The sequence below is a fragment of the Anser cygnoides genome, chromosome 3 (assembly GCF_040182565.1).
Source record: "Anser cygnoides isolate HZ-2024a breed goose chromosome 3, Taihu_goose_T2T_genome, whole genome shotgun sequence".
Lineage (NCBI taxonomy): Eukaryota > Metazoa > Chordata > Aves > Anseriformes > Anatidae > Anser > Anser cygnoides.
The window spans coordinates 25,436,481-25,455,026 of record NC_089875.1 but is presented as its reverse complement, the minus strand read 5'-3'; the positions used below and the strand labels follow the sequence as shown (position 1 = coordinate 25,455,026).

The following is an 18,546-nucleotide window of genomic DNA, read 5'->3' as shown; positions in this document are numbered from 1 at the left end:
AAACTTTTTTTTTTTACAAATATTATTTGTGCTTGTTTAAAAATGTTGAACAGGGATATCATTAATGTAGGTGGCTGCATTTGTAACTGAAACATTCCCAAACAGCGTGTATATGTACGTACACACACTGTCTATCTACTGGCAGCTGCTTTGCTGACCACAAAAATAGTATCTACTTGTTCTCTTTGTCTAGTCATGCTTCATTGAACAAAGCGACAAATGCCAAGAAAAAGAAAGAAGAGTATTTGGTGGATTTCAGAAAGGATAAAACCAAGTGAAATACATTTAAAAGCGCCAAAGCGACTGCATTAACTGCATATCAATAAAGTGTCCATGCAGTGGTGGCTAAATATTGAAACGCAGACAGATTTCCAACAGATGTACAAATATTGATTGTATGTAGGTACAATAATATAACACATTCATTAGAAAACTTCGTATTTCTTTATATAGCAGTTCATCCTGATACAAGATTATTGAACGTCTTTCATCTACAGCTAAAATGATTCTTTTTCTATGTTAGTGGTCACAGATTCAGTGGGAAGAAGAAAAAAGGACATTAGCCTTTCAGAACAGAGAGTGAAAACCCCAAACTTTTGTTAACACCAGGCATTTAAATCCACCTACAGAGATGTCCTGGGATTACACATCAAATATGTTTACACAACACTCAACAATCAGCTTGAAACAAATTACGGTCGCAGGTAAATTCACATTAGCGTTGTTGAACTGTAAAAAAATCTTTGAAACAAACACTTTCATGATATGACGGGCTGGCTCCCTGATGTACAAAAGTGTTTAGACAATAATTATGTATCTTGGTTTTGTAAGGGGAGAGGACTATTGGAGTAATTTATTATACTAAGAAGAAGGCAATAAGTGGAGAAATAAATGTGATTACCAACAAGTGATTTCCATCAGATTTAGAAAGCTAATCAAAGTGCTTTATCTTTAGGCAACATTGTAAATACTACAGAACATTAAGAAGGAAGGAGAATGGAATCACAGTTTGAATTGTGTCACTTATGAAAGGGTCTTAAGGCTAAATGTTGGATATATCTTATTGCAAAAAGCTTTATTTTCATTTAATTGAATCAACGCTTGCCACAACAATGTGGTCAAAACTATGTCTGATTAAAGGATGCAGTAATCTACTGTACCTCACCTCAAATTTCTGGCGCTTCCCTGCACGGGTCTCTCTCTAAAAAGTTTGTTGCAATGAATCGGAAGTGCAGCTGAAACACAGACTTTGTTATTGCCAAAACACCCACAGGAGACTACGTGGAAATGAAGAATTCAGAAGGTGCTCTTCACCACCTAATACCAGGACAAGAAAGCAGAGGTGCGGTGACTGTGTGCCACATGAGAAGAAGGATAGGCTCAGCACCTTTGAGACATCCCCTGGTACCAGGAAAAAGAAATCCGCCTGTTCCACAGTCCCTCTTGCAGGAGAAGCCACGAGAAGCGATACCAGGGCAGCTTAGCTTCAGAGACATTGTGAGTGAGCAACAAATGGTGGCTTATGAGCCATATTCCCACCAACTATGATACAGCATTTTTCCAATGTCACACAATTTCCTTTTCCTATCACAGCACCTGCCAGATCTTCTCTCAGTCACAGCTAGCCAGACTAACAGGATAAAGTTGAGGCCCGCTAGAGAAACCAAAAGTCTTGGCCTTAGAAATTCAACATTTAACAAACAGGATAATAACTAGGACATTCAGTGGGTAGCTACTGGGAAGATTTAAGTTCCCGTCTTGAACTGTAATCATTAAATGAGGGATGTGCTTTTACGGAACAGAACACAATCCATAGACTTATCTGTACATAGATATTATATATATGTGTGTATGTACACGCATTTGCACAAGTGTAATCATACACGTTGTTTATATAGCAAAGACAAATCATGTATTAAATTCTTTCACAGACTGGTTAAGAGTGATTGAAAGTATCACCAGATATTCACAGTAAATATCTTGTTCGGTTCATTAAAGTGAAGTACTGTAGAGGCAGAACATCACCTTCGAAGCTGTTAAACAGGGTGCTCGCTGGGATTCAGAGCAGCACTGTGAAAGAGATTTAAAGCAAGAAGGGTGTTTTTAAAAGTATACAGGTAATACCAGACAGAAGTTAATGTATCTGAACACAGTAGGGGTGAGGGTTGGTTTTTGCTTTTTTAATCCTGTGCTGCATATTGGTATTCTGGTTAAGTACAAACTTTTACACATTTCTATTTGAACAATTCATAACCCAGGCTCTTTCCCTGAACCACCAGCTTTTGACTGAAATCTCATTCGAATGTAGGGTAAAAACAGAATGCATGATCACTTTTTGATTAATACAGGCTCTTTAGCAGGTTGTTAAATGGTAGAAGCACTATGCCAGAACACCGTTAAAACAGGGGCTTTGTTTTTTCTTTTTTCTTACAGACTGTACAAACATTTGCTTGTGAAGGGGCAGAATCTCATGTTCAGAGGTCATTCATTTCTAAGCCGAAGAATAATTTAAGTGAGAAGGCTTGCTCAACATGTGGAGAGAAAAAGGAAAAGCTGACAAAGAAATGGAAGAACAAGTAAAAATTACCATGGGTATGTACACCACCCAGCCTTAGGCATCTAAGTTTAAGGCTCAATAGAGACAGATTTGCAACAGAGGTGCTTTCAATCACTTCCTAAAGGAGAAGCACTGGATCTGCTGAGCCTGGGCACTACACTACAGCTCCAAACCAGTCTGAGGGCCAAAGCAGTCACTAGTTCCATAGCAGGCAGAGTTGTGCTCATTTTAATCACTAGGTAGCCCGGGGAATCCAAAGACCAAAAGCTCATCCTAACTATTATATTATTTCAAATTCTCTTAACAACACATACTGGTTACTGAGGGATGATGCAGTCTTCTACAACTAGTTTTAGTACCTACCAGTTCATAAAACCCTCATAAAATGGGTCTGATCTGTTACAGCTGTGCAAATGTGAATGACATTGCCTGCTGCCAGTGCTGGCCTGCAGCAGACGCCTTGAAGGTGTCACTGGAGGGAGCAGAGTTTTTCTGGAGTTTCATGACTGTAACAGAATCAAATTTGGCCATATTCCTCAAAGACATTACATTTTAAGTGTAATTCCGTAGTATATTACAGTCTTTCAAGGCTTCACAAATGGATTATAAATGGCTTTATAGGCTATTATGACAGCCTCATAAAAGCCTTCAAAATGGGCTCTGCTACACCCACCCCTCGCAGTGCAGCAGCACACCAAATCACGCCGGCTGCACGTCAGGCTGCATGAGAGGTGCCCCCAGAAGATGGGGACTTGGGCTCCTTTACTCACAGTACTACATGTGGCAGAGGGGATAACTGGGGGGCTTCTAGGCTTAACCCTGCCATAACGCCAGGATTCGGCAATCAGCAACACCAGAAAAACCTTAAGCACATCCCTGAGGGCACATGAAACATACCGCTGAGAAACATCAACACAGCGCCAGCAGCAAAGGGCCAGGTAACCTGCAACTGCACATTTAACTCTACGCCTGCGCTGCGATACTCGAGATATCAGGCACAGCCTTTGGGGGTTATAACCATTTCCTCCCCCATCTGCCTAGGATAAGCCAATTTTCATGTTTATCCAGGTACACGGAGATGGGTACCTGCTGAGTTCAGCAAGACTTTCAGCCTTTCACAAATTTTATGAAGGAAACCCGATGTTGGGAATATAATGCTGAAGAGCACTTTGCCTGGATTACAAAACCGACACCAAGTTAGCCTCTCAAACCCTGCTGGAACTTTTGGGCATCAATTAGAAATACGTATATGCTTGTAAACCTGTGGTTTATTCTGGCATAATTTCACTGTTGGATGAATTTACTGACTGACAAGACTAGAGAGAAAAATCATGTAGGAGTTTCTAACTGAAACCAATGCTGTGTGGATTTCTTATGGTAACCATGGCATAGCCATTGCAGGTAACCGTTGCCATTTACAGTGATTAAAGCACCAAACACACACTGTGATTTGGTCAAAAAGAGCTTTCCTCAGTACTGTGTGTCTTCAGTACATAGCTGTTACAGACACCAGTCACCACTGGAAAAACCTAAACATGAAGCCAGAAGTAAATTCAGGAAATGGCACCCGTTTCATAGCAAGTCACCTCACTAATGCCTTTTCTTGGGAATGGGGGAAAGAAAGAAGCATACAAATTTGATCCTGACAGATGTTCCTCCAGAATTTTTCAATCCTTGGATAAGATTTTATAATCTCTGGACACTTCTGTAGTGAACCAAGGCCTATGCCCCTTGAAAGCTAACCGTAAACCAGCTGCAAACCGCAGTGCTGCTCTGAATAATCAGCATCTCAGAGCAAGTCAGTTACTGGAAGAACAGATATTAACAGATATCCTGCCTTCGAGACCTGAGCTCCCAGCTTCGCACAGCACAGCCCCAATGCTGTGCCACTTCACCAGGGCACCTTGCACCTCCCCAGGGATGGCTGGCACAGTTCTGCATGGCACCATGCAAGCATCAGGCCACCCAAAATCCTTTCAAATTGGTCATTTCCCTTACCTCTTCCTTACTTAACCTGAACCAAATTTTCTTCCCCCAAAATCATGTCATATATTTTTTTTTGAATGACTTTGTACCATAGAAAAAGAATGAGAACTACTACTGAACTGTATTGACCTATTACCATTAAGAATGAAAACCCAAAAAAGTGTTGCATCGTGCTTCTGTGCAATAACCTACTGATAAATAGTGAACGTACCTGATCAGTGGAGAGAATTTACTGTGAATACACACCTCTATCCCAAGCCTTGATACCATTTGCGCTACCCTACCTAATGAATAATGAACAGTAGTTTTGGTAAAGTGCTTCAATCTTCCTCCAAAGAAGTTATGAAAATATAAGTTTTGGAAACATCTTTAAGAAGCAGATCTTGTTTCCTTGCTACAATAGTGCTTGTATACAGTAAGCACTGTATTTCTACCTCTATTATCCATTTGCTTTCTAGCTAGATAAGATCAGGAACAATACATTTGGGTGTAGAGAAAAATGCCACAATCTAAAACCTCTAAAAGTTCTGTGAAAGCCTTTGGCTACAGTGAACATTACCAAAACAGAAACTTCTGAATAATAATTTAACAAGAACTAAAAGAGCAGATTCATAGCAAAAATGGGACATAAATGCCACAGTGTATTTTCACAGGGAGGAAAATCTGCAGAACAGTTACTGGCACCGATGCACCACGGTACGTTCTGCTGTGGGCAGGACACATTCTGCAGGCACACTGCACATCCACACCTCTGTCCTCCAGTGGCTGGAGTTAAAAGCAAAGGTAACAATATTCAATGACATCTGAGACAGAAGTTAAGCTTTTGGAAATCAGTATCCTGGCTCACAGAATGAGAATGTGGATGATCCCGTTTATTGACTGACCTGAAATGCTATCCCTATTTCCGAGGATGTTGTTAAATGTAATTGGTTTAGCAATATGTAAATTAAGAAAAAAATTTACTTTTTCACCTTTTTTACAACTCTGTTAACATCCCAAAATGAACTTTGCTATCAAGTAGCACACATTCATTCTACTGCTCTTTGCTTTATTACAGGTATATGAAAACACACTGTGGCATTTAACATGCTGAACAGGTGACTGAGACAGTGACAGCGGCAAAATAAAATAAAATAAAAGCTGAAAACATAAGCACCCTGGCAAGTCCTTATTCATATAGGCCAAAACTGAGCTAAGGCATGCTCCAATAACCTAAGAGGTCACCTGGCGCTCACTGGGATGGCTGCTGCTTTCCGAGTTCTTATTTCAACATCCTGAGGGAGAGAGGGAGTGGGGGGAATGGGAACCAATGCAGAAAAGAAAAACTTTATAAACTGTACCCTTGCTGTCAAAAAGGCTTCAGAGTCAGCTGCCATCTTGACATGAGGTTGCAATTCCTGCTACCGTACCTTTTTAGACACAGGGAACATGCTTAGTGAATTGGTCCCTCACTCGTTTTCGAGATTAAATTTAAAATGTTAGGGGGGTGGTCTGTTTGTTTGATTGATTGTTTTTCATAAAGAAACACCTCAGCTAGCTCCAAACATGTCTTTTTCTGATTCTGGAGACTGGGGCCTTGATATTTCAAACAACTCCTGTGGTGACTGGGAGCTTCTTCTTGAGGTTAATATCCTAAGTATCTCAGCAAGCTGTTTTTCTATATTGGTCATTTTTGTGTTTAAAGCCTTGATGTCCTCTTTCAACTCGTGTTTCACTTCCAGCATGGTGGCCTGAAGAGTCTGTTCTGGGATAGGATAAAAGGAATGCTTGACCTCGGTGAGGACCGGGCTGCGGTCCTGCGGGCTTCGTGTCTCCCCAACATTATCCAAGCGCAAGTCACTTTTTGTGATGCCACTGTCACAAGAGTCTGTCTTCTTCAGGGTAGCTTCTCCCGAAGCTTTAGTTCTCTCTGGTAAAGTCTCCATGGATTCTGCTTTGGAGACTTTGTTCCAGTCTTCACCTTTCCCACAGGCATCTTTGAATTTGGCCCAGCCTTTCCGTCGAGGGTAATCCCCCGAGGCTTTACACCCCGTGTACTCCGACGCCGGGGCCTGCAGCTTCGCCTGGTCGGACGCCCCAGACGTCGAAGCCGACTGGTACGACACGGGGGTCGCTGGACTCTCCCGTACGGTCACCACGCTGGCTTTGACCACTGAGCGGGCCGAGGAGTGCTCGCCTAAGACGTTGCCCTTCTCCACGTCCAGGTCATCCGGATCTCTCCCTCTCTCTGCTGCGAGCCGTGCCTCCTTCTGCTGCCTGAAGCGCTGAAACAGCCGGCGGACCGGGTGATCTGGCGGTAAAATCAGAGGGGCTTCGTTCTTCCTCTTCATTCTCTCCTCTTCTTCACGTTTCACGTCGCTGATTTTCCGGAACACAATCTACAGGGGGAAAGAGATTTCGCGCTGTCATTAACTGCACCCTTCTCAAGTGGGAGAAGTTGTAGAAAGAATTATTTGAAATAATTTATTATAACCAACAAATGCACAATCTCTGCGCATTTACAGCAACACTACTGCAGTTTTCAAGTGTCTTATTTTGTGAACGTGGCTTATTTCATTATTTAGGATCATCTGTCTTATAACATCAGAAAGAAGAAAAATATATATATGCTCTCCAGTTCTGAGAAGTCACCAAGGCAGTGCCATCGTACATATAATGGAGCCAGGAAGTTACTTGCCCTGCTTTGTCTTACAAGAGACTTCTTATATTTGTTTTGCTAAGTCTAGAGTTGAGCACCAATATTCTAGTATTCTAAAGAGCCACTCCCTTGTCTTACAGCAGCCTCATCCCTGAGCTACACTCAGGGCGATGTGTAGCACCACTTGCTACACATCATGCAAAAGTTCTGGTACTATTTTAGTTCGGTTTGGCCACTGGTGGGGTCAGTAGAGCAGAGAACACCCTGGACTCTCCAAGCAGCATTTTGCAAAGTGCTTCTTGCCTTCCCATCCATCCCATACCCTCTTCTAGAAGCAACACACAGTTTAGGGACGAGACAAAGATCAAGGCAGTCCCAGGGGTACAAGAGCAGTGGGGAATGGGCTCTGAGAGCTGAGGGGAAGCCACCCATGGCTGATTACTAGAACAGCCTGAAGAGCTTCATGTTCTGATTTATTTCTTCATTTTTATGGAAAAGTGGACTTTTTTGCACAAAGAAACACTAATTTTCAGTTTACATTCCTAATTATTCCTACCTCAGCCTGTAAGCTAAGCAGTCCCTGTGGGAGCAGCCTAAATGTCTTTGGTACCGATGAAAGCCTCACAGCGCCCACACAACGACAAAACACAGCAAGGGAGTGTTTCTTCCCTGAACTTGCTGGCAACACGTTCTCTTAAAAAACTCCGTGTGTTTTACATTATTATTGGTATTTTTCAAGTAAAAGCCCCTCCTGTGTGGTATCAAAGGTGAACCAGCAAGCAGTTTGGTTTGAAAACGGCAAGTCCCCACAGCCGAGGGTCTCAGTACGGAGCATAACTGCTGTATCCCCCAGCTTCTACTGAGCACTGTGCCACCTGATCTCTTCAGTTGCCTTTGGGAAAACCTGCTCTGAATCCTTATACTCCAGTGCAGAAATAACTTTCAGGTTCAAATCATTATTAGCAAATGTGTAAATAAACCCATCCCTCTGTTGCAGAGAGATTTGAATAAAAATAAACATCATAAGCACTGCTTCACTGGCACACATAAAATGCATGTTTCTCTCGACTTCAATGCTTCTTGACAGTTCTGTCATTGTGAAGCATGGAGAAAACAGTATCTTAACGCTTCCTATTTGGAAAGAAGAAGTTGTCAGACTTGGCAGCGTTTCCCAAATGCAAAAGAATAAAATTAGCATGAAGGATATTTTATTTTCAAGCTGCAATTAGGAATCTAAATGTTAGATAAGAATAAGAAAACTGAGCACTCGACAGTACTTTTTTTTTTTTTTTTCCAGGAAACTCAGTCTGCAGTAGGCTCAGTACAAAGCGGACAAAGAAGCATAATCCTTAGAAGTGAAGGAATAGCACTTACTCACAGGGAAGGAAGAATCAATACAGTGCTCCAGGCTAATGGCTTCCCACACACTGGCAGTCCCCTGCTTTAACTGAAGGAAGAGTGTCAGCCCAGCTTGAGCCCAGCCGTGCCAGGCAGGGGCTCGGGGTCATTCCTGCAGCAGGCTGAGGCCGGCTCTGGGGGCACAAAGCCCCAGCGAACCAAGGCAGGTAGGAGCTAGGGCAATTTGTCTCTGCAAACTCTGGCATCCGCGAGCGCTCCCTCTCCCGGAGCTTGCATGCTTGGTGCTGGTGTGGCATCCATGGCCTGCGTGGTGCCACGCCAGGCAGACATGCAGATAGTGGGGCTGCTGTGACTTTGCCCACAAGTGTGTCTTTGCACATGAGCAGTGTCAGTGTGACTGTGCTCCTTCCTAAACGCTCAGAAGGGACGTATGACCGGGTGGTGCAGCTGTCACCCTCACAGGGTCATCGGGGATGGCACTTGGGTGCTTGGAACAGCTAGAGGACAGGCTGCTTCATACAGCCCATGTCTAGTCCAAGTCCTGCTGTACACAGCTTGCTCAGCATCGTGTCTGGTAAGCACTGGAGTACCTCTGACTATTTAATAACTGGCTTTTCTAACACAAACTGGGGAGTTATTTGTGAGAAGCTGCCCCTGCTGCTGCACAATACAGATGAGAGGGCAGTGGAGCAAGCTCCAAGCAATAACTTCTTAACAGCCTAGCCTGACCCATACCTGTATTAGACGCTGCACCTCACGCAGCCAGTCTCACAGGCTCCATGCTGCAGGACAAGAGAAGCCAATTCACCAGCAAACTCAAAGAGGCGAGCGCTGGGTGACATGCTGCTGGCAGTGCCCATCATCCCCACAGGCCCCACTGCTTTCCACTGCGCTGCCTGGACGAGACCTGGCGGTGCTGAGCACACCTGGCCACGCAGGACCTGCCACCGGCTTTCTCCCTGTGTGAGGCTCAGCCTCAGGGCCCTGACCGTGCCCACGCTGTTACCTTCAGGAGATCAGATCACAACAGAAGCAGGAGCAGAGGTGGATGGAGCAATTACAGAAGATACTGCCTTTGTCATGGGTACTGCTACCATGCCGAGGAGATCCCTCATTTCCATTTTGTATATGAGGCCTTATACCAGCTACAAGGCAAATAAACCCCCGCAGCAATCACCTGCATGAATGCAAAAATGCAGTCCTCAGGTCTCCTATCCTGTCCAACACATACATCTATGTGACAAGCTGCGCTCATGCAGCGCAAATCGAATCTACGCACATTTGCCAGGGCACACAGACTCCAAATCTTGGGTTGGCTTCTCCTACCGACCTCGTAAGACACTGGATAAATACCTGTCAGAGTGCAGCTTGTCTTTGGGAAGCCCAGGAAAAGCTGCCACAGGTCTCGTGTTTGGCAAGCTCCCCAGTGCCACATTTTCTTAAGAGAAATCCATACTTATGGATTAAGCAGAAGTTTTATAACTATGCAAAGCTCAGCAGGAACTGAAAAGACTGCGTAACTGCATTTTGGATTTTTGTTGCTGTCTTTCTTGATGTTAAATGCAAGCCCTAACACATGAAAATACCCATAGCTGCTTTAAATGGACTGTTTTCTTACAATTGTTGAGGAAAAAAAAAAAAAAAAAAACATTTTAAATGGTAAAACAGCCTCGGCAGAATAAAAGGCATTCAGAAAATGTGGTGGTTATGCTGACATATGTATACCTGCCCCCACAAGCAGTCAGAGTACAAAGGAAATGAAAATAGTTTTCATTTGTTATAAGGAAGAGAAGTCCGGTCCTACACATCAGTTTTCATGTGGAATTTGATAGGGCTACAAATATAAATTTTAATCAAAGTTAAATCCCAAAATGTGGCAAAGCTCCTAAGACAGTTTTTAGTTCAATTTCTCTTTATCGCTCTCTCCAAGCATTCATTATTTTCTGAGAAGGGATAGTGCAGGAGTTATGCACACAGAAAAAAATCTAGTGGGAACATTTTAAAAGTATGTGAAGACCTAAATATGTATGAAGAACCTGAACTGCGATAAAGTAGCAAGAAATGTAAACACCAGGCATAAAAATGCATGCATCACACATCCATTCTCAAGTCTAGTGTCATAACTCCATCTTTATTAAACAGGTGCTGCATCTTGTAGCTCCACAGGAAAGACTCCCAAGCCAGAAACATGAGTACTTGAGTACTGTGGGAATATTAGCCTAGAATTGCAAAATAAAATTAAATAAAATTAAATTAAATTGAAAAATAGCTCTGTTAGGCACAGATTACTGCAGTCACCTCATAAACATTTGACTGAGGTATGCAGTTATGATGACTCAGTAACAATTTTATTTGTGGACGATGCACTCAGAGAAGTAATGCACCCATATGTCCCACTGACCTATGACAGCGTATACCCTGTTGCCACATTCCTGCCTGTGCATGAGCAATGTCCAAGGAAAAAAGACAGGATTACACCCAGCAAGTTTTCCTTTCCTCAGTATTAAGCAGTTGTGAAGACGCCACAGTCTTCAGAAAATCTGGGGACAGGTTCCATCCTCTTTTTAACATTCAACGAATTTTCAAGCTGTATTCGTAGAATCAATGCCTTTAGAGATTAAGGTCAAGATTTATCCCCAAAGTATTCAAAAAATCAGGTGGACATAAATGAACACTCGAACTACCCATTTAGTTATCAAATGTGGAGTGCCCATCAACTATTACTTGGATTTTCCTGGGCTCGGCACTGAAACACAAGCATCATTTCAATAATTCATTGCGGGCATTTTTCATTGCTATGACTTCCATTATTTCTTTACAATGGGACCAGAAGAACAGACTGCAGTGTGACTTCCAATGTAAGGCAGGTCACAGGATTGTTCTGGAGGGGCATTCCCTGAAGGCCACCTTGTAGCAACGAGATTACATCATTTAGAAAAAATATTCCATTTGATGGCAATAAAGCATCCATCATCACATCTTGATAAAAGATGCCTGCAATTTTTGCTTTAATACTGAGTTTGTCTGACATCAGCGACACTTCTGTTCCTTCCCCCCTCACACTCTTAAACATTCACTTTTAGAAACTGATTATAGAGTCTTATGTTCAAAAATCTCTTCAGAAGTAGTAGAGCTAATCAGGTACTACTGTGAAGGGTTTAGACAATGAGGTTTTACTGATATTAAACAGTCAAAGTCCCAATGTTTAGAATTTTCAATTTAACTCTAAGCTTTCCAATTTTAACTCTTCAAAGAGATTTGAATTCTTCCCTACCTTCCAAACTCTTTTATAGTCAGTGCTTAAATTCTCACTCTTGCTCAGAGCTAGAATATGTAGTTGATTTAGTGAAATATGCGGGTCCCTTTAAAAAGTCAAGTAAAACAACTAATCCTACGACGAGTCTTTCAGCTGTTTCCCTCTGCTGGTTCACTGCTATCCATTCCTCTTCCAATCTCACTATTTGCACTGACCTGATGCTTCTCTGGAACTATCCAGTATAGCTCCAAGTTGTTTCTCCTGAGCAGTAACAAAATGGGAATGGGCACAGGGCTGCTTGCTTTGTTTCATGAAGACACTTCCGAGAACCTATCCCAAGTTGGCCTTTGCAACAGAAGACTGCTTTGCAACAAGATAAAAGCCTGACACGCTCAACAGACAACAGTGTCATCTCATCTGCGCAGACTCAAATAGAGGTAGAGTAACTTAAGTGCCTACTCCCTTTACACAAAGACTGGGGGGTGTGGAGTGAATAATAGGACAGGGGTGTATAAAATCAGAGACAACAGCAAGAAGAGTAGACAAGGATCGATTATACACAGTGTGGTATGAAAATATATGAAAGCAACGGCAACAAATGACAGTGGGAGGAGTCACATAAAAAAAGACAAGTTCATTGTTCTTCACCTGAATGCAGTAAACATGAAAAAAAAATAAGAAAGATGTTCTGAATGCAAAAACAGACAGAACTGGTAACCTGCTCAGGAAATCTCCTCAGTTAAAAATAGTTGGAAGCTGCAAAGCTATTTGCAGGGATTGTCACAAACAAAAGCATTGTTCTTATTGCTTCCTTAGTTATCCCTAGGCAACCCTAAATAATTATATAGGTCAAATCTGGAACTGCTGCCTCAGTACCGAAGAAACATTTTCAGTGAAGGTGATAGAGGAAGTGCCAGAGGGAAAAACATCAGAAGAAAATATAATAAAGGCTCAAAGATCCAAACCTTAAACATCTGAGCAGGCTGTTCACATATTACAGACAAATATTTACTCTCATTACACCCTTCACTTGCATATAGGGAGAGGCAGGACTAACAAAGCCATTAGTTTGTGGTACTACGTAGATTTGACGTAGCTTTGTAACCTCCTCAGGTTTGAATGAAACAACTGAAACTGGCGTGTTAATTTGGTACAACAGGGAAGGCCACTTGGTGCACATGGGAAATTAAGAAGTCCACTGTCTCCAGCTGCTGCTGTAATGAACAGCTTACTGGGGGGCGTCACCATCTCTGAGCGGCTGGTAGGCTGCAAAATACTCTACAACAATGCTGTCAGCAGAACAATAGCAATTCATTTTCTTTAACACTCTGCCCTGAACGTATGCACGGTCCCAGGAAGGTAACAAACAGAAGAGTGAGGCAGAAGTAACGTGTTAGCAGCTGTATTCTGGTCTTGTTGTTATCTGATTGTAAATGCAAGCACTGTGCCAGCACTGCATGAGACAGTCTTGAAGATCAGGGGGAGCTTCATTTAAAACACATTATGAATATATTACAAACCGTATCCTGTCAGAGGCTAAAAAAGACCTGCTTGCATCTGAAGTGGAAAGGATTGTTCAGTCTTCCACAAAAATACCCCCATTTCTTTGCAACTTCGATTTGTAAGAACTGATCCAAGACCCACGGGAATAGGTAGAAATATGGATTTCAACACATTTCGAATCAGACTGTCATCACGGAGTTACAATTATGAGGCTCCCAGCCACGAAGCTGCTGCTATTATTAGCTCTGCAAGCTTCCCTCCTTTCCACCTCTATAGCATGCACAAATACTGCAAGATTTGGCAGGTTGTCCTCAGCATTAACAGCAAGTAGCATCGCAGCATTTTCCTCTGGTGCTTAATAATTCTCTTTCATGGATACAGAAACATTCACAGAGCCTGGAAGTGCCAGATATCATAAACAATTAAAAGCTTAAAATTACTTCATACGGTGCTCACAGAAAAAGGACTTAAGTGTGAGGAAAACAATTATGAAGAAGGCATTTATTACTACGCAGCCCATCTAGCATCTGCCAAGAACTGATGAAAATATCTTCAGGCTGATGTTAGTCCAATGAAAATTGGATCCAATCTTTTTCCCTTTTTTTTTTTTTTTTAGAAGAAACTATGAGAAAAAATGCTAGAGACAGGCTTGGCAAAAATGCTTTTGACACTGACGTTGAAGAAACTAAAGCTGCATGCGATCAACATAGTGTGCGATGGTGAAAAATCCTTATAGCAGTACATTAGTAGGTCACAGGGAAAATGGTGGAGGAACAAGACTTTGTCTTTTACAATTACAAATTCTGTCCTTAGAAAGGAGCGAATTAACCTCACATAACATAGGATTGAAAGGGCAGGCTCATAAAGCTTCCCACCAAAATCTGCAATGGATTTCACTGCCATTACCTAGATGATTCCTGGGTTAAGCACTAGTCTCAGTTGCACCTCTAGGACATAAAGGGAATTTGTGTGAGAAGGTATATGAGTACACGGGTCACATTTATGACAGGCGAGAGAACAGATTCCGCTACGCACTTCAAGCTTCAAGGCACAAGCCACAAAATACAGATACCTGTTCAAAGGCTGGTGCAAATTACCCCGTTTGTGTGTTGTTCAGCTTTGACCCCGGGTTTCAGCAGATGATTTGTACGTGGGACTTAGGGTCATGCAAAAACTCACATCTGCAATAACGTGGCAGGTGTCAGTAGGTCCTCCCCAGGTTTACTGGCTGCAACAGCAGAATTTGGGTTCTGCTTCTGAAGAGGAACAGGTTCCTCTCCTGTTAATGTCATACTCCTCCCAGGGCACTCCCAAACATGCCTACTTCTGAAAACTCAGAGCAAAGCAAGGCTTGGAAGGTCCTGGTGGTGGGGCTGTTAAGGAGTGCTGTTATCAGAGTGCTGGGACCAGGAACCCTCCGCTGTCCCTGGGGCACATGCAGCCCAGGAGCTGTGGGTGGGCACGGCCCCTTCCCACCTCCAGGACGACGTTGTTCTGTGGGGACTCAGCCCTGCCCTTCAGGCAGAGCGGTACCTGCTTACTCGTCAAAAATCAGACTTCTGGGCACAGCTAGATCATTAGTATGCGAGTGTTTGGAAGGAACACTAATTCATAATTTAACAAGCACTCATGCTATACAGATGAATAGAGGTAACAAGGTTTTTAGTCTATACAGTACGACATCTGGGCTAACTGCTACTGTCATGAGCACCAGCAGCTTCAACTGCACTGAAGCTCTTCTCTGTGACAGCACATTTTGTAGCCTAGTTACAAATTCTAGAAATACTGATTTGAATATTAGCATTTAATCATGTCACTATTATTTATTTAAAAGTTCTGCACAACTCAAGGCTCCACTCCTTTATGTCAAACTCCTCATTCTAATTCATGTTTACAGGCTATGCTACTGTTGAGAGAAAAAGAAAAAGATTTTACAAAAGTACTACTGAAGATAAGGCAGAATTATATGTCCAGAGCAATCAGTGGAAATAACAGATTAAAACTGGTTATAACCTTATCTACAAGCCTACACTAACAAGTTTTGAGCCTTCAAGAGATGCCTTTTCCCCAAAGTAGGATCTAAAGCATTGTCAATAGTAAACGTAGAGAACCACACAACGAAAATGAAAAGACACACCTCTGGCATTGGTCAATAGTTTGGATATCCAAAAATTCACAATTACAGCACATTTAGCAACCTTGTTCACTAATTTACGGAAAAAAAATAAAAGAATAATACAGAAATCCACCAAAATATATACTGCTACAGATCTACTAGATCTTCATTATTTGTGAGAGGAAAAGTACCTGTTACAAGCAAATACTGAACGTGTGGGCAAGGGCTGTGGGGAACTTAGGCTAGATCTGAGTGGAGAATGTTACACCAATTGAGGACTAATATGTCTGCCAACGTTCGAAGTGCTCTGCAGAAACTTCTCGTTTGTAAATGAGGAAAAAATAATGTTCATGCTTTCTGCCTAACAACTGTCAGTAGTTTCCAGCAGCAATACTTAGAAATTACTGTTTTCATGGTTGTTTTTTTTAAATTTATTTTTATATTTTTATTTTTTGCCTTTTTAGTACATGTGGTGCTGGTGCACAAACACCAGACACACAAACAGCTCAGGGAGACTCATTTCTTCTTCTAGACCAAGACACTACCCTCATTCTTGGGCAGACAAGTCTGCCTCAAGAATTGCTTTAAGGAGAGCCCAAGGCACAGCAGGAACTTACCTCTCTGTCACCTAAATTACAACTATACAAAATGTCACATACTCCAACATCTAAAGAGTACAGCGTGCCTTCTCAAGAGTCAGAGGCTGTTTCCCCAAACCTCCTGTGGCTTGCTGCGATTTGTCAAGTGCTTTCTGAAAAAAATCGGGCAATGTGTGTGAGTCAAGGATTTGGGATTTTTCTCCCTCTAACACAGAGACAACTCCACTTGAGATCTGAAATGGATGCAGAGGTTGTAGAGTTGAGGAAAGCAATTATGTGTTCAGATAATGGTTAAATTTTGCAGTTTGTTTTCAGTATTACGTTTTAGACACCAGCTTCCCAATAAGATAATTTTCTCTTAGCCAGTGTCTGTCTTTCATGCATTTTTTTTTCCTGCTTTCATTTGTCTGCATTCTGTCATTAGACTTAAAGTGATTGACAGGTATTTTACTTTCCAAGAGGGTATCAAATGTGTTTTCAGATGTATTCAAATCAATCAGGCAACATCAGTCCCAAGAGCTTACGAGTCATTCAGCTACTTTTGAATGCCCACTCATAAACTGATCCACACAAACACAATGCTCAAAGTCCCTGATGTACAAGGCTTGTGCAGCTCTTGAAATTATAAACTGAGAATTACATTAAGCTCAGCTGAAAGTTCATTGCATAAATTGCCTCAGCCAGAATACTGAAGATAAACAAACTAACCTGCAGCTCTGCTTAATAAGAGAATTAATCCTTCTCCACACTAGCTAGCCCAGCGTGGCAGCACAGCTGTGCACATCCAAGAGCTCAGTCCCACTCAGCCGGTCTGTCCCCTCCCTATTAAAGAGCACTGTTTGGATAATGTTATGCAAGAAGGAAGCAAACTGTTAATAACTGAATGAGAATCAGCAATAAAAAGTACATTGCTCGCTATTTCCCAAAGCAGCTGTCAAAGCTCTTCAGCCCTAACTAACAGCCAGGAGCTTAAAACCTTGAAAGAAAGAAAACAGTTGACTGTGGCAAGTTGTCTCAGATCTCATTACCAGGAGCTTCTCTTCGCTAGCAGATCCTGGGAACAGGTCTCTGACAGTCTGCTGCCGTCCGGTCCATCTGGTGAGAAGTGACGGCCCTATCTTCCTTGTCAACTGTCAAATCTGGTACCTGTCTCCCATTCAGTAAATGCACAGATGAGCTAATTAAAATCGCCAAGAACTGACAGATCCCTCCAAATAACTTCACGGAGAATCCTTTAGAGCTGTACTTGGTTTTGTTTCATGTATTTTTATTCTGTAAGAGCAGACGCTTAGGTCCCGTGGCAAATACAGACTCAAATACTGATAGAGGTAGATGCTTCCTATCATATCGGTGTGCTTCATTCACACATCTCTGAATGTTTTACAGCAATTCCTCAATCCTTCAAATATGACCAACTCCATTACTTTTATTATTTATACAGTAGCAATGCTTAAGGTTGTTATTATTCTTTCAGTTTATACACACACAGATCAAAATGCCATTATTCAATGTGACAAAATGGTCCTTTTCATGGGGAGACATCACAGACCCAACACGTATTACAAAATATCTGATGTCAGCCACACGAGAATTTATGAGCACCTCGAAATGCTAATTCTGCTAGATGTCCCTTTCTGTTACGGCTGGTAAAGGTTCACCCTTAAAAGTTACAGGGAAGAGATCCTGAATATAATTTGTCAAAAGACTCAGGTTTTTAAATACAACTAGCTTGAATATTTTGGAGTTTCTCCTGAAGAAAACAGTTGCTCTAGAAGAGGTAAACATGATAACACAAGCATATTGTTTCCCGGCAAGCAGACTGAAACAGTCATTTTAAAAATATTTCTCATCAAGTGAGTTCAAAAAATGACAAAATAAAATCCAAATATTGCAGACCTCTACAGGAACAGTAGCAACTGCAAACTCAAGAATCCCTGGCACCATCAAATGAAAGCCTAAAATCTGCATTTGGCCCACCCTTCACTTATATCACACCTCTCCTTCTTGCATACGGATATAAGCAGATAATATGTATTCAGAATAGTTTATTCATCCCCAAATGCCATTTCAGTCATCATAAATTCAGACTGTGCTTGCAACTACTTTTGTTAAAAGATTCTGTTCAGAAAAATTATGCCTGTATCAGACTCTTGGACTACACAGTCGTGGTGTCATCTCCCATTTTCTGTATAGTTGAGAGCACTCACAGACAGCAGAGAGCAAATTCACTTTTCCCCTCTGCCAAAAGGATCTGAACACTCTTTCCTTTCAGGAGCGTGCTCCAGTCACCACGTTAGGGCTGCTCAGCCAGCACAAAAACTATTCAGCTTCAGAGGCACCCAGAAATGCAAGGAGGGAAGTTCTCCCTGCCTTCCTCCCCTCCCCGAGCTCTGCACTGTGACAAGAAGTGCCCATTCACTGCAGCAAGGCACAGGCAGCAGTGGCTGAGGTAAGTGACTCTGGGAAAGCTGCTCTTGGTCTCCCTTGCCATTTCACTTTGGATGCACAACAGAGCACTCTGTCTTCAGGGCT

At 42.2% G+C, this 18,546-nt stretch overlaps 1 protein-coding gene across 1 annotated transcript in view; it reads right to left on the bottom strand.

Annotated features, from left to right (window-relative positions):
- KCNH1 (potassium voltage-gated channel subfamily H member 1) overlaps positions 1 to 18,546 on the bottom strand; it is a 193,058-nt gene continuing 174,512 nt past the window's right edge. Inside the window, exon 11 of the mRNA XM_048057721.2 lies at positions 1 to 6,921. Coding sequence (XP_047913678.1) covers positions 6,073 to 6,921 — 849 coding nt within the window. The 3' untranslated portion in view covers positions 1 to 6,072. The remainder of the gene's footprint in view (positions 6,922 to 18,546) is intronic.